Raw genomic sequence first — 23,826 nt, 5'->3', positions numbered from 1 at the left:
GCAGGAAAAATCTATTTCCTTACCAAGAAATCACAACAGAAAGGATATGAGACGAATTTGAGGAAAATTTGACGAAAATGATCGCTAAAAGACGAAATTGCTTTTGCTGTCATGTGTGCAGCGAATGTGACGGACGAATTTGAATTGTAAATGACGAAAATGTTGTGACAAATGACTAAATTGAATAGACTTTGTCTATAGGATTGACATATTCCAGATTTCTTGGGACGAAATTGAACTAAAAATCTTTATCAAATTGAATGAAAATGAGTTTGAAAATGAACAGGAAAAGTTATATGATTGCTCCCAAAAACAGAAGCTGACAACTTGAAGTTGATATGAATTCCCCTGAGATGAAAAGAACTCGGTCACGACAAGAGGAAAGGAGGTAGCAAAAATATAAAAACAAAAAAGAAACAAAATTGTTATTACACGTACCTAGGACACCTGTTGCTACTAATTATTATTTCCAAAGGTTGACGTCAGCAAATTGTTCGAGTCAATGATGAGCACATCACGGGCCCGTTTCCTCCCCATGATCGTTAAAGGTAATCCCATACTCATTGATACAAGTAAGAAAACAAAATATTCCACGCATTCAAGGTGACTCTGCCTCTTTAATAGCAAAACGATGATATCGATAACCATAATGTCAATGTGCAGTAGATGAGGTGATCTCGATATTTTCTCACTTTGGTTTGAATATAAGATATCATAAGATCATCCTTTTTGTCAATATAATTCAGCAGTCATTATTCTCTTCACTCTTGTAAAAGTCATCAATGCTTTATTGTTAACAGTGAGGAACGCAATAGGTACAGTTCTATTTCTTTAATTTACGTTAAAGTTCAAAGTTCAAAGTATTTCATTGTCATGTAAAATGCCAATAGATATTGTTTTCGGACATTTGTGCAGAATGCATAAAAGGGTACGGTAATCACTCAGTATACAAGACGACATGCAAAAAATGCACGATGACATTCAATACATAATGCATATAAAAGCAAAAGAAATCACAATACTATGAAAATCTTGCACAAAATATGTCATAGAAAAAGACAGGAAATGAATAAAACAGATTTAAGTGAAAGCGAATCAATCCGTCTAATTTGCACATGTGACAGTACCTGGTATTACTAATTTGTGAAAATATGTGAAAATATGTAAAAAACAAACAAACGGGAGAATAGAATTTATGAGTACATGAACTCATGTTGAGACAAACATCTCCCAGGAATGTACTGCAGTAGGAATTCTAACTGGTAAGAGCCTATCAGACTATAATTGATTCTCGAGAAAAGCTGATTCTCGAGAAAAGTCCAGAGAGGATGGTAAAATGAGCGATTGACAGTTTTTTTCTAACGACACTGCCCAGATGATTTTATATGACATCAGTATATTGGTATTTTGCAGTGCGTTCGAAATGAACATTGTAACGCCAAGGAGGTTTGAGAGATGGAGTTCCAACTGGCTGTAACTATTCAAACAGAACTAATCTTTATATGGATGCACCAAAGAATTCCACAGGTGCACTTGTGCCTTTGATGATCGTGGTTCCGTGCCGCCATCTGTTTGAGCAATCTGAAGATTCATAAGCTGTGTTCAAACGGAGGCAGTTTTGGTCGGAGTAACTTCGGAGGAAGGGTTGGAGGAAGCTTGGTCGGAGTAACTTCGGAGGATAGGTCGGAGTAGTGCCCGTCTGAACAAGGTCGTGGTAACTTCCTCCGGTCGGAGGAACTTACCACGACCTCTTCCTCCGAACGAGATACTCCTTAGTTTTCTCAGGAGTATCTCGCTACCACGACTAGCCGGTCGGAGTAAATTGCCCGTGCGGACAAGCCCTCGGAGTATCTATGAACTTACATACCTTACGACCTAGGAAAAACTTCCTGGGTCAAATCGCAATGTTGACATTTTGCGACTACACGTGCGCATGTAGTGCAAATCTATTCTAACCTAGTCGATCGCGACGAAGAAGCTAGCGCTCATGCAGAAATTTCCATCAACAAGAATGGAGAAGACAAATGCCACTGGTAAAAAACAATCGCATGGTCGACGGGCGCGGAGCTACCACTTCCGGAAGTTACACCGACCCTCGCACTTAAATTGCTCGGAGTTTCTTCCCACGACCGTCGTGTGGACACAAGGGTCGTGGTAAGATATGCATGAATTTTAGTTTTAATTGCCGTGCCATAAATTTTTATTCCGACTAGAAAAACGTCTGAACATGGCTATTATTAACTCTTAACATAATAGCTACGTTCAGACGAGGGCAATTTTGGTCGGAGTAACTTCGGAGGAAGGGTCGGAGTATAGTGCCCGTCTGAACAAGGTTGTGGTAACTTCCTCCGGTCGGAGGAACTCACCACGACCTCAGCCATTTTCAGACGTATTTCTAGTCGGAGTAAAATTTTATGGCGCAGCAATGAAAATTAAAATCTATACTTATCTTACCACGATCCTGTGTCCACACGACGGTCGTGGGAAGAAACAATTCACCACGGCCTTTGCGGGGATCAGCGTGGAGGGTCGGTGTAACTTCCGGAAGTGGTAGCTCCGAGCACGTCGACCATACGATTTTTTTAAACCAGCGGCATTTGTCTTCTCCATACTTGTTGATGAAAATTTCTGAGCGCTATAATATTCCATAGCTTCTTTATCGCGATCGGCTCCGTTCGAATTGTACTACACGCCCACTTGTACTCGCAAAATGCCAACATTGTGATTTGACCCCGGAAGTTTTACCTAGGTAGTAAGGTATGTACGTTCAGAGATACTCCGAGGGCTTGTCCGCACGGGCAATTTACTCCGACCGGCTAGTCGTGGTAGCGAGATACTCCTGAGAAAACAAGGAGTATCTTGGTTTACCTAGGGTCGAACTCATGTGCTTCATTTGCCTAGTGTCGAATTCATGGGCTGTATGACTCGTGGACTATATGACCCGTGGGTGTCGGTCTCGTGGGATGACCCCCCCCCCCCCTCCTCCCATGTGGAACATACTGCCTATGAGTGACGTAAATCCTTGCTCAGCGGTGCAGACTACACTCACCGACCACGAGAATGAAACATGTCTATAGCATTGCACATCTTTATCTGTATCTTAGCAAAATATTATCATGTTTACTGTCGTTAGTTTGTGGTTGTATTCATTCATTTATTTTCCATAATTCTGTTAGGTTGAGGCACGGCTGAGGACATCAAACTTCTCCGCCGAGATGCGTCTTCGGGCTTTGGTTTTCAACGACACCGAATTCTCGAAGCTCACAAAGAAACGTCTCTCTTCTCTCTCCTACAAAGGCGGGTCAGCGCTAAACAACGAAGAGGAATACAAGGAGGTAAATATCATTATAAGAGATATAGTGATGGTGATGACAGTGATGATGATAATGGTGATTCGACAAAATAATGATACAATCACAAAAATACTGGTAATAAGGATAACAGATGACGCGATAATGTGGTAATGATGACTATGATGATGATTGGAGCTACTTTGGCTCAGAGATTGAGAGATTGGTATCTAACCCTCAGTTCCCCGTTCGAGGTTCCCATGGTCAGATCTTTGTTAGACCATCTCGGACCATTACTGACATAACTTTACGGATTTAGTAATCGTCGTATTCGAGATCAGTTAATCTCAGTCCAAAACGGCCCATAACTGTCTGATACGGCTAATGTTTAGCCGAGTCGGGATTATTCGTATCATGACACGGCGGAGTTACGAGGGTCATGATAATGGTTCGTTACTGTAGGTCCATGAAGGTCGAGCTCCGGTCTTGTAACAGACTACTTATTTAATCGTATTTCTGTTCTCTACCTCTCTAAAACAAACTGCCACGTTATCAACCACTTGTTATGTACATCCAGAGAGAAATTCGTTTTCCACTTCCCTGGTACCTGCACACGACAGTCTACTTTGCTATAGAACTTTAAAAGTGCAGCGTATCATCGATATCCGGTTGGGGCAGACCATACGAGACCGTCACAGACCGTAGTAGACCGTACAATCGTGTCAGACCTGAGATACTCCATCAGACCGTTGAGCTGAGCCGAGAGAAAACGAAATGGAATCCTTGGTAGACCGCGGACCGAAATGCACGACATTCTTTTGAGCTCCTTTCCCATACGACTCTTCACGAATACCGCGACAGGCCGTGAGAAGTCTTAGCAAGACCAAACAAAACTCTAGGCAGACGGGGCTGCCATGGCCACTGCGATCATAGTGTAAACGATATTCGTTTGATTTTTTTTAAAGAAGAAATAAATAAAATGGAATAAAAAGACCCTTGCTGATTTTAATTAATTATCTATTACGTTCACAATGGAGGTCAAAGTAAGGATGGTCATGAAAAGAAGAATGTTTCTTTGGACAGTGTTAAGATGATAATAGATTTTTGAAATTATCGATATTTCTGGCGCACAGAACTTGAGGGACATGCGTGATTATAGTGATGTAACATTTACATGAGAAACAATATCATTGTTTAATTTCGCTCAATGTTAAAGTTATGTCGTCATACTGTATTGAACACTAGAACCCAGATAAGCTTACAGGCAAGCATAGAGTGGATGATTCCCTTAAGGCCGTGTCACACCTTTCCGGGCAAGCTACGCGGGCATATTGCGAGTAGGGATTTTCCAGCACGAAGGAGAATTTTCTGCGGGCGGACAAGAATGTTTGCGAGTTTCGCTCTTGTGCCTTACCTGTTAGACGCGTGCTATTTATCTTCTGCTTGGGTGTAGTCCGTGTGACCTGCGTGAGAGCTTTGAAACCGATCCATTTTTGGCTACGAGCGACTTACAGGTACTGCGAAGTACCTGCGTTGGAGTTGCCTGCGAGGTGCTGCCGGTAAGGGTCTCCTACTGGTCTTCTGAGTGTACCTCTGAGAGCGAACCCCCGCGACTCACTCGGAACAAGTTTTGAGCATGCTCAAGGTCTTGTCATGCCGTATCTCGGGAAGTTCTGCGGGTTGACATGCAGGGAAACAAATTTGCTACCCGGAGCTCTCGGCAGTTGGTCCTCACCTGACAGTACCTAGCGCGTATCTCGCTCATAGTTGCCCGGAGGTGCGCACGCAAGAGTCACGCGGATTGCCCACAGAGGTCTACGCAGAACGCCAGTAGGAGGTCCTTAGCGGCAGCACCTCGCAGGCAACTCCCACGCAGGTATACTTCGCAATCCCCGTATGCGGCCAAGATAATGACATTCTGTGGGACTTCTGCTATTCCTTCAGAGGAATTCCGTCACTGATTTGTCAGCCCCCACGTGCCTGGCATGCAGGTCACACAGAATACCCGCAAGTAGAACTGAAGTAGAACGCGTCCAGCAAGTAAGACACATGCAAAACTCGCCCAAATCCTTGTCCACCCTCAGAAATTGTACGGCATGCTGGAAAATCCCCACACACAACAAGCCCGCGTAGCTTGCCCGGAAAGGTGTGACAGGGCCAATGCTATGGAAGCAGGCGAATGTGACTCCTGTGCCAAAGTCATCTCCAGCCACCATCCACAACCTCCGCACCGTGGCCCTCACAGACCACTTCATCGCTAAGGACGTACTACGCTCTATGATCAATCGATTAGACCCAGCCCAGTACGGAAACCTAAAAAGAGCCTCAACTTCACGTTACCTTGTTGATGTTGTATGCTCCACAGCCATGCAGATAAACCCGCCACAGCATCGACGATACTCGTGACCGACTTTTCGAAGGCCTTCGATCGCAAAACTGCTGAACATGAATGTTTCCCACGGATACGTAGAATGGATAACAGATTTCCTGTCGTGTCGCCGTCAAAGGGTGAAATACAAGGAAAGATGTGTCAGTGGCGTGAACCCATTGCCAGCGTACAGCAAGGAACCAAATTAGGTCCTGTTCTATTCATCGTCCTTGTCAACGAACGATGCTGCAGCCGACATCGACGAAAACGACAACCTCGATAGACATGTTCGACGTTTCAAGTATGTTTCTGGTAGAAACACGAGCAGCTAACGCCGTATCACATCTTCTTCAGCACTCCAAACATTGCAAGAGTGGTCTGCAACAAACCTGACTCAACCCCGAAAAATGTGTCACCATGGATGTGTGCTTTGGAAGGAGCAACTGTGAGCCAAACACCCTCATGTTAGACGATGTGACGCTGCGCAATAGCAAGGCAGTCAAACTCCTCGGAGTTTTCGTACAGGACGACTCCAAGTGGAATGCACAAGTGGAGTACATAGTGAAACGAGCAAATAGCCATCTGTATGTCCTACGCACGCTGAAACATCACGGCACCTCTGTCTGTGACCTCGTTGCGGTATACGTCACTATTGTGAGACCAGAGTTGCAGTACGCCGTTCCAGTGTGGTCTAGTGGTCTTACAAAGCGGCAACGCCAGGTTATTGAGCAGATCATTCTCGGGAACACATATACCCGATATTCTGAATCGTTGGTAAAGTGCAACCTGTCATCTTTGGCCGACGGCCGACAGCAGCTATGTACGACTTTTGCCCAATCATTGCAACGCCCAACATCTAAAACTGCATCATCTCCTACTACCCATGAAAGCTCATGATCACAACACTAGGAGCGGCACCCAACGCTCAAAGCATCGGTGTAGGACAAGTACGATGTAGATTCAGAAACAGTCCGATACCACACTTCACACGCATTTTGAATTCTGCAAGAGTTTTCTATGCGTAAGATTACACATGTATGTTATGTTGTGTTATGTTATGTTATGTTATTATATGTTATGATATGTTATGGATTTCAGGGGAGGGCTACCCATACCAACAATATTGATCTTCATAGTTGTGTAGTGATTTGAGTGTATTTGATAATAAGGATAAAATACTGCCTGAATTTCAATTTTTTTATTTCCTTCTTCTTTTTCTTTCTCCCCTCGGTTTTTTTCTCTTTCTCTTTGATCTCAGCAAATCTCTTGTATGAGTATGATCATAGTGAAGTCTCTTTATCTGTTTTATTTATCTTAATCAGTTTTGTATATACTTGTGTGTGTCTAAAAGAATGTTGTATGTTTTATAATTTTGAATTGGATCTCAATTTGATGATATTACAGGATATTGAAGGAAATAGAGGTGAATATTTATGATGCTTATTTTCTATGTAGACTATATATATATTTTTTTTTGTGTGTAACTAATAGATATACACGGGTGATAATTTTGTTTTCTAAAAATGGTATTCTTTTGATTTCTTTTTGTTTGTTTCTTCACACCTTTGAGTTTTTGTAACTGAATTGGATCATGGGTTGTGTATCTTTTTGAAGCATCCAAAATTATAAGATATTTATGACTATGTATATATATATAGAAAATATCTTGTATTGTTATACATATTTGATGCAAGCATTAGAAGAGTTACCATATGGGGTGATATTCAGTGATGTAAATCTGACATAGATAGGTATTTTATATCAATGAATAGTATATAATAATAGTATATACCCGTCCACCTTTATATTGAATAAAGGTGGACGGGTACATCATGGTCTACTCGGGAAACAGAAAGGCACATATAAATGGAGTCGGGATATTGATGTCAAACGAGATTGCGTCTGCAATGGCCGGATTCTACGCCGTTTCAGAAAGGGTGATCGTCTTGAAAGTGAACTCCAAGCCATTCAATTGTAATATCATCCAGCTTTATGCACCTACCAGCGCGTGTACAGAAGATGAAATCGAAGAATTCTACGAAAGCGTCGAGGAGGCATATCGGCAGTGCAAGCCAGGTGAACTAAATATCGTCATGGGGGATATGAACGCCAAAGTTGGACATGGTAGAGATGGAACCACGTGCGAGCACGATGTGTTGGGTCCCTATGGGCTGGGAAAGAGGAACGAACGTGGTGAGCGATGGATTCAGTGGTGTATGGTACATCAACAAGTGATTAAGAACACTTGGTTCAAACAGCCGAAACGCCGCCTATACACATGGTGCAGTCCAGGAGATGGAGTGCGTAACCAAATAGATTATATCACCATCAACCGTCGTTTTCATAGCTGGATTACAGCAACGAAGACATACCCCGGGGCAGACTGCGGGAGTGATCATGTTCCAGTGATTTGCAATCTACGGTTAAAGATCAACCGGCCTGCGAAGAGGAATCCATCTCGAAAGCCAAGACGTCGATTTGATCTATTAAGAACGGACCCGGCGGTGGCTGATCAATATAGAGAGCGTGTGGGAGAACTGCTGAACAAGGAGTCGACATCAGATGAGGCTGAGATATTGAACATGAGGCTGCCAGAAGCTTTGGTACAAGCAGTGGAAGAGGTAATACCTGAGCAGCCGAGACAGGCAAAGCAGAAATGGATGACTGTCGATATCCTTCAACTAATGGATCAGAGAAGAAAAGCAAAAAAAAAAAACAACAACAACAACAACATGATGCTGTGTTGTACAAACAGCTGGACCGGGAAGTGCGATACGAGTGTCGAAGGGCAAAGGAGGAATTTTTGAACGCACAATATGATCACATCCAGAAACTGGAAGAAGAGAAGAAGTATAACGACATGCACAGCTCCATCCAGAAAGTGACTGGAAAGCGGAAAAGGTCAGCTGCCGGCGGTTGCCTGCGAGATAACAGCGGTGAAATTTTGATGGAAAAAACAGCAATATCAGACAGATGGAGAGAGTACATAGTCCAATTTTTCGCTGACAATAGAGGTCCGCAGCCTACATATGGGGATGACAATGCAGGAGAACGTCGGATGCTGGAATTCACCAAAGATGAGGTCAGACATGCGATATGGAAGAGCGCTTCCGGAAAGGTTGCAGGACCGGATGGTATACTGGTAGAGATGATACAAGCATCAGAAGACGAAATCCTTGACACAGTCACAGAAATGATGAACGCAGTATATCGGGAAGGACATATACCAGACGACTGGTGTAGATCAATCTTCATTGCTCTACCGAAGAAAGCAGGAACTACCAAATGTGAGGAACACCGAACCGTCAGTTTGATGAGCCATCTAACCAAGATTCTTGTTCGTTTGCTAATAAACCGGATAAGAGGTCGAACACGCAATGAGATTTCACAGCAGCAATATGGATTTGTTCCAGACAGAGGAACACGGAATGCGATCTTCGTCATTCGCCGCTTGGCAGAAAGAGCTATAGAGAAGCATCAACATCTGTATGTATGTATTATCGATTACACGAAGGCGTTTGATAAGGTTAAACATGAAGAATTGTTTAAGACACTCGACAAGCTAGACATTGATGACGAAGACAAAATGTTGTTGGCAGACCTGTACTGGAGGCAATCAGCTGCGGTACAGCATGATGGAGAAGTTGGTGATTGGCATGATATTGAGCCAGGTGTGCGACAAGGATGTGTTGGTTCGCCATACATGTTCAACTTATACACAGAGTCAATTATGCGACAATTGGACGAATTACCTGGCTTTGCAATCGGAGGCAGTCAACTCACAAACATGAGGTACGCCGATGACACGGTGATTCTAGCTGACAGTGCAGAGAAGTTGCAGGGATTGATGGATGTTGTCTCCAAAGCAAGCGAGGAAAAGGGGCTATCGATTAACATCGCGAAATCAGTAACCATGGTCTTCAGCAAAACTGCGCAGCCACCTCGATGTTTGATAATGATAAATGGACAAGAGCTGAAGCAGGTGTCATCTTTCAATTACCTCGGTAGCCTGCTGACTTCAGACAGCCGCTCAGAACAAGAAATTGGCATTGGAAAGACAGCGTTTCAGAACATGCGCAAGGTGATGACGAACCGCAGATTGTCCATCGCCACAGGGAAACGGTTCTTGAAGACATACATTATGGTCAGCTATGACATACGGCGCCGAGACATGGACAGTTAATAAGCCGATGAGACACAGAATAGAAAGTTTCGAGATGTGGTGCTACAGGCGAATGTTGAAAATATCATGGACGGAAAGAAAATCAAACACAGAAGTATACTAGAAATGGTGTCGGCTGAACGTGAGCTGCTCTCGACCATCAGGAAACGCCAGATGCAGTTTTGGGGCCATGTCGTGAGGAAGAGGCAAACTGAACATCTAGTCCTGTCTGGATTTGTGAATGGGAAGAGATCACGTGGACGACAGCGACTCACTTTCCTTTCTGCAATGGCTGGATTAGTCGGCGAGAGAGGATCTACATTGCTGCATTCGTGCGACGATAGAGGGAGATGGCGGAAACGTACTGCATCAGTGATCGCCAACGGGCAGTGACGTCCAAGGCAGAACAGAGAGAGAGAGATATATATTGAGAGAGAGAGAGAGAGAGAGAGGGAGATAAATAGACAGAAAGAGAGGGAGAGAGAAATGGGAGGCGAGACAACAAAACTGGATTTTGTTATTATCATTATTATAATTATTTTTAGCTATTATGAATATTTATGTGTAGTTCAACTTTTTGTATTCTTTTTTTTCTTTGAAGCTATTTTGATGTATTCTTGTTTATCATTTGCTGTAAAACGTCACAATTCTGCCTTTGGCTGCTACGATGTTGATATCAATAAATCATTTCAATTCAATAAATATGGCTGCGGGTAAGAGGATTTGCATGTGCACCTCCGGGCGACTACGGGTGAGATACGTGCTAGGTATTGTCATGTGCGGTCATCAATACGGGGACCTCCGGGTAGTTCTTCGCAAGTCGCACGCAAGGTTTCCCCGAAACGGTGTGACAAAGGTGGGCCTTTAAGAATGTTAAAAAAAAAGTGGCTCTCAAACAACCTGCCCTAAAGTGTTCATTGGGTCTATTATCTTCATTAACGACTTCTTAAAGGTAGGGAATCCCATTTGCACGCCTTAAATGAAGAGTTGTATAAATACAGTGGTATGTTGAAGAGAATATCATTTTAGAAACTCCCATAAAGTATTGAAAGTGGAAGGTAACATTTAGAACATTTTTTTTGACGGTTAGATTTTGAATTGAATTGTTTTCGGGGCTCACCGTAAATTCCAGTACATTACTAGGCTACCTTTGCAGACCCATATACTGCATGTGTGTCCATCATGTATATTTTGTGAAGAAAGTTCATCAACACTTACAAACATTTCTATATACATTCTTACCACACACTCTATATGTTATTACATCAGCTCTCGGGCAACATTCCAATTTTACATTTTTTCAACACCTTTGGTTGCTTTTATCAGGTTAAACAACCAGACAAACAAATAAACAAACGAATAAACCAGTGACAGTGTAAGGGTTGAAGTTTGTATACATGAGTGAAGCTTAAGGCCGTGTCACACCAGCCTTGCGTGCGACTTGCAAAGAATAATTTTGACTACCCGGAAGTCCCCGTAGATGATCCGCACATGACAGTACCTAGCATGTATCTCAAAAGTAGTCGCCCGGAGGTGCGCACGCATATTTTTTTTTTTTACCCGCAACCGTGTTTAGACCCTGTCACACCTTTCCGGGCAAGCTACTCGGGCTTGTTACGTGTATGGATTTTCTAGCATACCGGACATTCCTGAGGGCGGAAAAGGATTTGTGCGAGTCAGCGCATGTGTCTTAAGCCCGCCGCACACTACACGATTTTGCCCCGATTCACCGGTCTTAAGACCTTAAGACTATAAATGTGACGTCACAGTTTTGCCATTTTCTAGTCGTACGACTGGGTCTTAGCGCCAGTCGTAGGGATTTGACATGTTGAATTTCTGCGACTGGTCGTAGGCTTTCAGCCATTCACAATGCAGTAAAATGCAAGCGCACACAGTGCGCACTGCGCGCGCTTTACAGTCGGGTCGTATAGTGTGCGGTGTCCGGTCGTACGACTGGTCTTAAGACCCAGCTTGGCTTAAGACTTTAAGACCAGTCTGATCGTGAAGTGTGCGGTGGCCTTTACTTGCTGGACGCGTTATACTTGCGAATATACTGTGTGACCTTTGTACCAGTCGCGTGGGACCTCTACGGGCATTCCCGCCACTCACCCTGAAAAAGTTTTGGTCATGCTCAAAACTTGGCTGCGGTTAAATCGGACTTGCGTGGGCACCTCCGGGCAACTACGCGCTAGATACTGTCAGGTGCGGACCAACTGCGGAGAGTTTCGGGGAGTAAATTTGTTTCCCCGCAAGTCAAGCCGCAGAAGTTCCCCCGTACGGTATGACAAGGCATGAATGAAAATTGCAAACATTCTTGTTCACCCGCTGAAAATCTTCTACGTGCTGGAAACTACCTCCTCGCCACAAGCCCACGTAGCTTGCACGGAATGGTGTGACACGGCCTTAATCAAAGCTTTGTGCACCTAGCTGAGCTCAAAGACGAGGCGAGACGAGAAAAGTGCAAATTCAGAGAAACTTTTTGAATGTTAAAAGTAGTTTCACGACAGAGGTTCAAATAGGTGCAAGGCTATCCCGTACAGGAAAGAAAGTTTGTTTAATTTTTTCTGTTCCCGAAAGTGCTGTCTCTGTCACAAATTTTCTTTACTTGATGTCATCTTTTTAAAGAGTTGCTTGATAAAATCTAAATGCTTCAATAACCACTCTATTAACATTTCTAAAGAGAGAATATCTGTTCTAACTCGCTTATTTATAAATTCTTTCTAACAGTACCTGGAGTTACTGTCTACTATGATAGGGCGTTATTCCAGCGGAAAGCCGTGCAAGAAAGACGGAACTTGCTACCCTCTTGATCCAGGTATGAACATAATTAAATTACCTTGGTTTTAAACAGTGAAGTTGTTCCTCTTGCTGCCAACAGAATGTTTATGCCTGTTTTTTAATGCCTGAGTTTATTTTTAGGCAACATTTCATTGTGTATTATTTGTTGTATCATCTTTTTGTGTTTTTTGTTTTGTTTTAGCTTTTACTTTCATTCAAGGCAAATGATAGTTATAGGTCCCGTGAGCTTTGTGGGCAAATTTAGTCTAGACATCTGTATTAAAATTATTTTTTTGCACATAACATTTTTGTACTGTCTCCCTTACATTCTATGTTTGCTTGTTTTGTTTTGTTTTGTTTTTTCCAGATCTGAAAACTATCATGGAAAGGTCAAGAGACTATGACGAGTTGTTCTGGGCATGGGATTCTTGGAGGGACGAAGTCGGAGCGCCGGCCCGGGCTGACTTTGTGAAATATGTGCAGATCAAGAACAAAATTGCTAGGGCGAACGGTATGGAAGATCTTAGGATTAATACTTAGTCACAGGACCTGTGAAAAATCAGCTGTGTAAACATGTAAGAGGTTAGACATCCCCTTTCATTATTCTCCCTCATATCTATACTTAGGTGAAGCAGAAGTGTACAATTTCAGAACCAGTTCTTATCGATTGAAAGGGAGAGTTTGGTATAGTCGATAAGTAACAGGTCAATAATAACGAGATGTTCTGGGTTTAGTAAATAATGCTATCCTTTCATGAAGACTGTGACTTAAACACTCTTAAAGATAAAGGTTTAGCTCACGTTTCTAAAAACTTGACGAGAGTATTATTTAAGAAAACGTGCAAGCGGGGCCATGATAATGATTCTTCTGGTTACCATAAATATGTCTACAGCTGATCGACCAAAATGTCATGATTCCGTATACGCCCTATGTTTTTATGCCATTGACGCGTTGATGTTGATCGGGTTTGATATGATGTGATGAATACTTTGACAATACAATGTATTGTCAACACATCTTATTAGCATTAAAATGACGTAATCGCAGATGAAATCACGACACATGTGGAATCCATTTCTCATTAACGGCAGGCTTTACTGACAGTGGGGAGGCTTGGCGAGGAAGGTATGAGGTCGAGTCGATTCCCAGCCTGGCCGAGATGGTGGATGATCTCTACCATCAGCTGGAGCCCCTCTACCTAAGCCTTCACGCCTACGTGAGGAGAAAGCTCTACAACCTCTACGGACCGAGGTACATCAACCTCCGGGGACCAATACCGGCACATATTTTGGGTATGCCATATATTCTCATGTGTGTTTAGTTGGATTTGAATAGCTCTCATTTGATTAAATCTAATATGAAATTAATTCATCTTCTTCCTTTTTTTTTCAAAGTGCACACACACACACACACACATACATACATACAGATAAACACAAATATGCCAAAGTCCCTAAAGGTGGTATTGGATCCAAACTTACTTTGGGGAAAAAAGTGACATGAAGCAAACAAAACTGAACAATTAAAGATGATTAAAACTTATTGATTTCAGGCTTTCACATACGTTTGAAAGAAACAATTGTATTGGTCACAATGATGACGTCGTAAGATTATGCAAGAAATGCTGAAGTCATTTTCTATCAAGGTTTCCTCCTGACTGGCATCAAAACTTCACCATCCCCCCCCCCCCCATTTTATCAATTAAAGGGGGTTTCTCACTGAGCGGCGAACGTTTGCGAACGTAGCGAATTTGGGATTTCGCCAGGGTTCGTAAAGGGTTGCAAAAGGTTCGTTAACAGTTGCAAGAAAGTTCGCAACGGTTTTTATTGTCGCAACCAATTTTTCTTGTCGCAAAGAAATTTCGAACATGTTCAAAATTTCTTTGCGAATTTGTATTTTCCCCAACAGTAGCAAACATTCGCAAAACACTCGTAAGAATTCGCAAACGGTCGTAATACGGTGTCGCTAAACATTTTATTTGATTCGCCACTGCTAGCGAACAAGTAACCATATGGTTCCCATATAAAAGCTCCTTAAACAGGCAAGGTTCCACTCTAAAAGTTCTTGAAGCTCTTGACATCTCCATCATGTAATTGCTGCAAAAGCTTTTCATATTGGCCAAAACCTGTCCTCTGCAACGACCACTTTCTGACCCAAACAGTCTTTCTTTTCTTCCTCCTTTCTTGTTTTTCTTCATCTTCTTTCTCTTAAGCTGCATGATAGCTGTAGCAGCAGCCAGGCAAAGCAGCTCTTCATGGATAGCAGCACATTGAGCCTCTTCTTCGCAGAAATTTATTTCCATATTCTGGAAATCCATCTTGAACGGTGGTCACAAGAGATCTGAATGCAGTGGAAGGTTGTACGTCCGTTTTATAGGTCTTACTATACATAATCGCCTGGTACTATTTCAGGTCCCAGAACATTCGCAAATTGTCGCAAGGGATTTGCAAACAGTTGCTAATATTTGCAAAACTGTCGCTAACATTTGCTAACAGTCGCTAATAGTCGCCACCTGTGTTTCGCAAACACTTTCGCAAACATTCGCTCAAGTGTCGCTAATTGTCGCTAAACATCGCTAAAAGTCGCTAACTGTCGCTAATAGCAGAAGCGAAACTTGATTTTTCGCAAACATTTTCTCAGAAAAGTTGGCGAATCTCAATTCGTTACGTTCGCAAACGTTCGCCGCTCAGTGAGATACCACCTTTACCGTTCGCCTTTGTTTTTGTTGTTGTTCTTCTTATTAACTGATTTATACAAAATGGATTAAAAAGTGGAATGAAGTTTCTCCGATACGACAGTCGGTTAATTAGGGAGGTGCAAAGACTTTCTATCTCAGTACGACAACATTTAAGACAAGGAAATTCGAGGATTCTTTTTTTTTTCTTGTACAAAATGCCCCTGAAGAGTAATTTTATAAAATTTATAAAACTCTGCCACTAGATTATTCCTTGCCAAACCTTGATACCTGGAAATTTGCGCATATTCAGATTCATTCTCTCGGACTCAATTGATGTCGTGATAATTATATAGATTGTGTCCTTGTTGCCAAATATGAAAGTAATCTTTGTTACGTCACCCCGCAGGTCACATGTGGTCTCAGTCTTGGTCTTACCTGAGCGACATTTGTGAGCCATTTCCGAACAAGACTCGAGTGGATTTCGAAGAGTTGACCAGAACCATGGTAAAGCAGGTAAACAGCATACAAATCTATTTATTTGATTATTGTTTCATGTGAAATTGTATTCATAGGTTTTCGGCTTGTCTTGGGAAAACCTCAAAATAATAAAAGGGCCTACATACATACACACCATAAACTATGAGCATCAGTATCAATGACTGACTAGATGTACTGTGAGATTCATATTACTTTTCTGTACCGATGAACGGTCATTTATCGTCTATTTCCCGCTTTTATATGAATTTTATTAAAGTTTTATTATGTAATGACATTCTATATTCCTCTGAAGCCCATTTCGTTTGCTTAATTTTTCACTTATTAATTAATTATATACATTTCCGGTCAGTGCCCCTTTGTTTGCGTTTATTACATATTAAAAAGAAAAACTGCATCACTTGTGTGATCCCTCGGATTTACCCCAAATTTATATCAGGTTGATGTGTGTGTGTGTGTGTGTGTGTGTGCGTGTGCGTGTGCGTATGTGTGTTTCACACATACACACACACACACACACACACGCTACAACAGTTTCTGACCACACGAAAATTAAGGGCTTCTTGGACGAACACTGTACTTGTACTATTTTTCTATCGGCCTAGCAATCTTGAGACCTCGGGTTGGAATCCCGATGGGATCTCATTTTCTTTACTCAATTTTTCACTGACAAATATTTTAATTTCTGGTCAGTTTTCCTTTGAGTGCATTTGTTGTACATCTTTCTCTATTCTTTTCACACTTAAGTCTATTTATTCCATCCTTACTCTTTCCTACCCCCTTTTTTTAACGGCGTATATCTCGTTCCAACATGACGTTGCAGAATTATACGGTAATCAAGATGTACAAAATGGCCGAGGAATTTTTCATTTCTCTGGGGCTTGATCCGCTGCCTGATTCTTTCTGGAACGACTCCATGTTGGTCCGACCATCGGACGGGCGGATCGTCAACTGCCACGCCTCCGCGTGGGATTTTAGGAATCAGCGGGACTTCAGGTAAGTTTGGCACAGCTAAGGAATGTAACAAACAAACTCTGGGAAATTTACATCCGCGCTTCCACTTTACCTGTGTATTGATTACTTGTCGAATATTATTTATTTATATTTCTATTTATTCATTTATTTATTTATCTATTCATTCATTCATTCATTCATTCATTCATTCATTCTCTTTTATTTTCACAGGGTAGCCCTTTCAGTTACAGAACTGATTTTCAAAGGGCCCTTGCAAAAGAACAACACAAAATGTTATGCATACAAAGTAATGAACAAAAATACAGTAAAAATGATAATGATATATGATTACAATCTGAATACAAAAATAAGATTGGTAAAACGTAAATTTCTCATAAGGGCTCTCATCTTCTACCATTCAGAACATTCTTACGTGATACATCGAAATACATAATAATTATATACCTTGCGTGAGAAAGTGTTGGTTCTCATACTAGACGAGGGTCTGCAATATCTGTTCCCGCTATTTATTTGCTATTCATTTGTACTATTTACGAATATGATTCTGGCTGTCTGGATCTTTGTATGTTACTCATTCGAGCACCTCTTTCTACGGTATTTTCTGAAGTCAAATCGCCTATCATGAAAGTCATTCTTTCATGTCAGCACACAAGACAGTGTTTTGGTGATTGTTCATTTTCTGCATTTTATCAGAAATTTCGAAATCTTTTCCTAACGAATTCATTCCATCCAAATGCATTCATGACACACCATTTGGAGAAGTTTTTTAAAAATCACTAATTTCACTGATATCACCTAAAAATTGTTCCTCGTGCCTAGTCTACTTTCTATCGATTGTAATTTGTCACTAATGTTATGTTAGTACAATTATGATCATTGTGTTACAATGCTTTGTAAAAGGGGATGTACAGGTGCTTCATAAACTCTAATGTTATGTTACACATGACCGTATTGTGTGGTGTCTGTGGTGTGTGTGCACAATGCATGGCCGATTGTAATGAACTGCCACGTACATAGAGTATCACTATTGATGTGAGATTGTAAAACACAATGCATCTCACTCTTGTGCTTACGGTGAAATTACTTGCATTTCACACTATGATGAGAATGATCAAGCCGCTTTCCTATTTGGTGTTCTTCTGTTTACTTGTTTGTTTGTCTTTTTATTTGCCCAAATCAGAATCAAAATGTGCACGACGGTAAACATGAATGACTTCATAACGGTTCATCATGAGATGGGACACACCCAATATCAGATGATGTATAAGGATCTTCCCTTGAGATTCCGAAACGGGGCTAACGCTGCCTTCCACGAAGCCCTCGGGGACGTGCTAGCACTCTACGTCTCTACACCTATACATCTTCACAAAGTCGGTCTTCTAGAAAACCTTCAGGTTGACCGCGGTGAGTTACCGCTTGCAAAGAGATGTTTGTCTTCAACCGCGAAAGTACCCTCAAAAGTTACCAAGTTTGGTTGATTATGTCCATCAAATCTCTTTTTCTACGTCATCTTTCCGTTTTCCTTCTTCTTCTTCTTCTTCTTCTCCTTCTCCGTCTTCTTCTTCTTCTTCTTCTTCTCCTCCTCCTCCTCCTCCTTCTTCTTCATCACCCGCTATCGTCGTCGTCATCATCGTCATCATCTTTGTCATCCGCCATGTCCGTTGGCATCTCGAGGTTATGTGAAAGCTGCAGATGTTTCTGATTGAATATTAATCATCTTTAACTGACATTTATGCTGTAATGTGGTTTTCTAGTTTGATTCAACAAAGAAACGAATCTGCTTCGTCGTTTGTTCATGGTCACCCTTCACCTACAGAGGCCGATCTCAACTTCTTGATGGGAGTCGCCTTGTACAAGATCGCGTTCCTCCCTTCGGGCATTTTATTTGACCAATGGCGATGGAGCGTCTTCAACGGGTCCACCCCCGAGTCGCGATACAACTCAGACTGGTGGAAATTAAGGCAAGGCAACTGGATTGCTTTTATACCACACATCTTCCGTTAAGTGTGTTATTGTTAGTGAACAATGCCATAAAAGGGTTGCTTTAGTGTTTAAACGTAATAACAACATGCAACATATTATGACTTTGCAAGAAACAATAAATAGAGGACGTCATTTCTTGAAGTGCTCTTAGAGAGAGAAAGGGAGATACTTGTGTGTACATATTTCTAATGCTATAAAGTGACACGGAAGTACCAGAGATAATTCACGAATTTCATGATACACTCCTGCTTCTCTTTTTGTTTTTATGACATATCATCAGCCGACAACGTTCGAAATCAGTGGCTAGCAAAATACCAGATGAAAATGCGAAATGACACAAGGGTTTCCTGCAATTACTTACCATGCTGCAGATCTCATAAGTTTACATAAACGATGGCATATAGCTTCCATCTTTGCCCGGGATGGTTTACTAGAATAATGATGATTTTCAAAATATATACCCTTGGGGTAGTCACCAATTGTTTTCTTTCATTCTTTCCTTCAGGCTGCGGTACCAGGGTATCATACCACCGGTGAAGCGAACTGAAGACGACTTCGACCCTGCGGCAAAGTTTCACATAGTTGCAAATGCTCCTTACATAAGGTGATGTTTGTAAATGTGTGACATTCCAAAACACTCTGCACTTCTCATGGCTGAAGGCTCATTTCTTTTATTTATAGTTTTAATGAGATATTCAGAATACTTGATTGTTTTCCCCTTATTCAGTCACCATCCATTTAATATTTGCTATTGCTGCTCATGCGATTTTTCTTCCCAGGAGAATTCGATAAGTCTAATTTACTTGTCGACACGGAAGATTTAATACTGACAAAATATTAGTGATAATATGGACATTGACTGAGCTCCGGTTAAAAGTGGTCTTTGAAAAACTTGTTTCGAGCCTTCATGTATTCCTTCTGACAGTGTTGTGAAAAAAAGAAGAATGTACCTCAATGATCATATGAAAATACATGTATATCAAAAATAGAACGTACATGTAGGCCTACAGGTAGGAATCGTCATAGATATCCATGCTCAGGGCCAGTAATGTTGCTCTCGTCATACGACTATACTAGTATGCCTTTCCTTTGCTATTACTTTTCGACTGGTTCACTGTGGGGTTTTTTAGGGGGGGGGGGGGGAGTAAGTTTTTATCCCAGGAACGCAAAACTAGTGGTTAATGGCCAGATATTTATATCTGGTTGAAGAAGGCTTAACGGTGCACTACGTATTCTTTCCAAGGTATGTGTTTGGCCGTGAAAAGGACCTACCCAGTCCTGGGTAGGCCCGTTTCAGGGCCAAATATATACCCTAGAAAGGATACGTGGTGCATCGTTTATTAAAGTCGTCTTCCACCCAACGTTCTACCGCCACGGAAGCCTTCAAAGATTTCAGAATATATATCGTGATTCTTCAACATCTACCTCTGATAGGTATTTCCTCAGCTTCATCATACAGTTCCAATTCCATGGCGCCTTGTGCAAGGCAGCCAACCACACTGGCCCTCTTTACACCTGCGACATCCATGGGTCCAAAGAAGCGGGTGCCTTGCTGTCGTGAGTTCCATTATCGTTGTAGTCAAAATTATCATCTTTAGCCTTTTCATAACAGATGTTGAGACCTCCTATGTTTTTTGACTAGTGTGGCTATGGCATTATCATGGTACATATGCCATTGAATACTAATCGCAGTGAATGTTGAATAATGAGTTACTTTTTTCGAATCACACGCAAGCAATCATGATTCATTCATGTGTTTTGTTTTATTTTTTCAGTTAGAAAGATCCCAGTGTATTTGCAAAGCGTTCGTCTGATGGGTGCATGTAGGTGCATGATGGTCCCGTTTTCCTTCATTGAGTCTTGGAGCGCAAGAAGGGATTCACGTGTAAAACTTTTAAAAGTGAATTCACTGAGGATACCCTGGTTCTACCTGATAGTATGGATATGTAGAAGAAGTCATAATATTAAGAGGCAATTTTGCAGCAGAAATAATCGCCCTGTCATTATCAAGATGGCAACGTCTGAATTTCACGCATGGTGAAAAATAAGAATGAACTACTTGGATTCATGGATTGTGTGGCTAATTTAGATATGAGATATACATCTATTTTTCTTCATTCTGCTGTGGGAATACGATAATCAAAAATACACACCTGGAAATATTGCGATGTATTATGTGTTTCGATGAATATTGTACGTATGATATAGAGGAATGAATGATAATGTAGAGGGGGAGAATAGAATACACATTACACAACAAATAATTCAAATGTTAAAAGATAGTTAATTCTATACCTTATAAAACACTGTGACGTTAAATCCATAGCACAACTTGTAACAACATAAAGTACTAAACCAACATCCGATTTATATGATTATTATACTGTGGTTCTCTCGTATTTTACGATTTCAGTGAGATGATGCAGAAAGGTTCGAGCGAGCCATGGCCTGATGTGATGGAAGCTATGACTGGTGACAGGACTGTGAGTGCTGAGTATTTGGTGGAATACTTCCGGCCACTCATTGATTACCTCGAGGAGGAGAACCGGAAGAACGCAGACGTTCTGGGATGGCCAGAGATGTACACCCCTCAAGGTATCATACCATTCATTCTACATCTATTGCTATGCCGTTGGTCCTAAGCTGTATCTGTACTCCTTTCCATTCTCATCCCACTCGATTTCTACTGGTACCTGCGCTTAGCAGCAAGCTTGCTTTTAACTTAAGTAAGTAAGATTTCGCATCTGTTTCCCCACTCGGTATCTGCTCGGTGAATCGTGACTAGATTGTCTTTGATTACGTTATATTATTTTAAGGCAATTACCCTCATGAAGTATTTGCTTATGATAATTTTCTCCTCCATTTCTATTACACTTAGATTTGCTTCATTTGTCTTTTGAACAACATGTACGTGAAATCTCAGATTTCTGTTTCAATTCGTAAATGATACCTGCTCTCTTTTTTTTTGTACTATTAAAAAAAAAGCAGTGCTGTGCATTTATGGCATCTATTATCATTTCATTTTCATTGCATTCTCATTTTCATTTTCATTTCTTCTTTCAACAAAACATAACACAGAGTAGATCAAAGATAACATTTAACACTAGCAATCATTATAACAATTATATCAATTCTATAAACCAAAATATTTATTGCGGACATTACATAACTTTATACTCCGGACGGACCAATAATCGGCCGATGTTCTATATCTTTTCACTGATTTCGTTTTACACAAAATCAAAAACTTCATTAAATTTCCCACTGAGAAAATATCCGTGGTCCTAAAAACTGACATGGGCCTTCTTTTCAGCGCAATTTACTTCTATATTACATGTATCAATATAGGATGTTACACTACTACATTGCGCTTAGAAACATCGGTATTAAGCGCCTTATAAATGTATTGTATTATTATTATTATTATTATTATTATTATTATTATTATTATTATTATTATTATTATTAAAAAATTAAAAGACTTCAACATTTTGCAGGCTTTAGGGAAAGACCCATGGACTTGCAGTAGGAGTTGAGCTCTAATATGATTTTGGAGGGATGATGTTTAATCTTCTACATAAGGGGTATTTATGACCTTGTGTCCGTTGAGGTCATAGCCATACTTGGATTTAATAGAAGTCAAATATTCCAGGAGCGGGTTAAAACAGGCAAGAAATATTACCAGGGATAGAGGGCCGCCTTAAAAGGTACGTTTTCGAATGTGAAAATTTTCTGATTCCCACAAAGGGCCTGAAACATATCTCTGAAGCCTGCTGTAAACGATGTGATCACGAAACTTTCGAATTTTTGCATTTCCTTTGTTTCATATTCGTCGAAATACAGAGCCAAAGGGACTGAGTGGTAGAGGGGCAATTATGCAGCCAGGATCGACAATACTGCTTGCATTCATTTGCACTGTTACCTACAACGGAGTGATTTAACATTTAGCGTATTACAGGACCAGTTCTGTGGGGCGAAGATGACAGACGAAAGTAGTGCTCACAAACTCTCACAGACCGACAGCATCTACGCATATCAATGGCAATTGCAACCCACATGTGAATTGAGGAAATGCAGCACTATTGTAGAACACATCAGCGAAGTTTGGGGGAAATCGGACAATCCATCCCAAAGTTATGAAATGTTGAATTTTGTTGCAGCCATCACTGGATTAGAAGATTACAACACTTTATGACGTCACAAATGGACAACGAGGTGAAGAAGATATGAGGAAAAAATCCAATATCTTTCCATTTTTATAGCATAATGAAAGAGCACTTGACTTACTTCTTTTAGAAAGCAAGCAGAATCATTATGACCCTTTGTGTCAGCAACACGTCGTTCTCAGTTCTCTCAGTATTCTCTCAGTATTTTTTTAACAACGTTAGTAAACATACAAATGGAGACTATTAGCCTCTCTGGGACGCCCCGCCAAGTTTCCTAAGCTTTTTTTTTTTTCCTTCTTTTTTTCTTAAGGAAATAGTTTGCAAGAAAGCGTGGAAGGTGAACTTGCGATACAGTACTCAGGCGAGCGCTATGCCTCTCATGGTCTCTAGTTTATTTACGCAACTCTTTTACATGTATAAAATGTGATTGGTTTTGCCTTGTTTATAATGCTTGCGTGTTTTTGTGAGTGTGTGCGTTTGAATGTGGTGTTATAGTGTAGAAGGTGATAACCAACCAAATAATTGTAAGGATTAGAAATATGTATGATGATATACGTATGACACACAACATTGCATATTACTTTGACTATTAACGTTATGATGTAATCAAATTTAAGTCGAATCCTTCATCGGGACTTATGCTCTCTGCTGCACAATGTTTTCTTCTGTTATTAACAAAGCCACGTTTTTAGATTGTGTCCGTTAATGATAACAAAAAAAAAATATTTATATTTTAAGAAATAGATTCAGAGTACCCTAAGCGACATGAAAAAAAAAAATCAAACGATCTTGGTAAGCAGAGAGATTGTAGCGCGATGCTGAAGCAAGCATGAAACGTTAGGGAGCATAAATAATGTAGAAAATGCAGCAAATTTAGCAAATATATATTTTTTATCGCTGTTAAAGAAAATAAAGATATATATCTTTTTTTT

General features: G+C 41.0%; 1 protein-coding gene across 1 annotated transcript in view; it reads left to right on the top strand.

The window, feature by feature from the left end:
- LOC139726860 (angiotensin-converting enzyme-like) overlaps positions 1-22,944 on the top strand; it is a 46,089-nt gene extending 23,145 nt beyond the window's left edge. Inside the window, exons 2-13 of the mRNA XM_071637890.1 lie at positions 3,177-3,335; positions 12,548-12,635; positions 12,966-13,109; positions 13,690-13,890; positions 15,682-15,788; positions 16,594-16,766; positions 17,926-18,149; positions 18,562-18,706; positions 19,234-19,332; positions 20,163-20,285; positions 21,142-21,323; positions 22,572-22,944. Of these exons, the coding sequence (XP_071493991.1) occupies positions 3,177-3,335; positions 12,548-12,635; positions 12,966-13,109; positions 13,690-13,890; positions 15,682-15,788; positions 16,594-16,766; positions 17,926-18,149; positions 18,562-18,706; positions 19,234-19,332; positions 20,163-20,285; positions 21,142-21,323; positions 22,572-22,669 (1,743 nt within the window). The 3' untranslated portion in view covers positions 22,670-22,944. The remainder of the gene's footprint in view (positions 1-3,176; positions 3,336-12,547; positions 12,636-12,965; positions 13,110-13,689; positions 13,891-15,681; positions 15,789-16,593; positions 16,767-17,925; positions 18,150-18,561; positions 18,707-19,233; positions 19,333-20,162; positions 20,286-21,141; positions 21,324-22,571) is intronic.
- The last annotated feature ends 882 nt before the right edge of the window (positions 22,945-23,826 follow it).

This window comes from Diadema antillarum, unplaced genomic scaffold (genome assembly GCF_040938485.1).
Source record: "Diadema antillarum isolate AM-2024a unplaced genomic scaffold, OU_Dant_1.0 scf00000001, whole genome shotgun sequence".
Taxonomy (NCBI): Eukaryota; Metazoa; Echinodermata; class Echinoidea; order Diadematoida; family Diadematidae; genus Diadema; species Diadema antillarum.
Note: the sequence above shows the minus strand (reverse complement) of the source record. Positions and strands in the feature narration are given on the sequence as shown.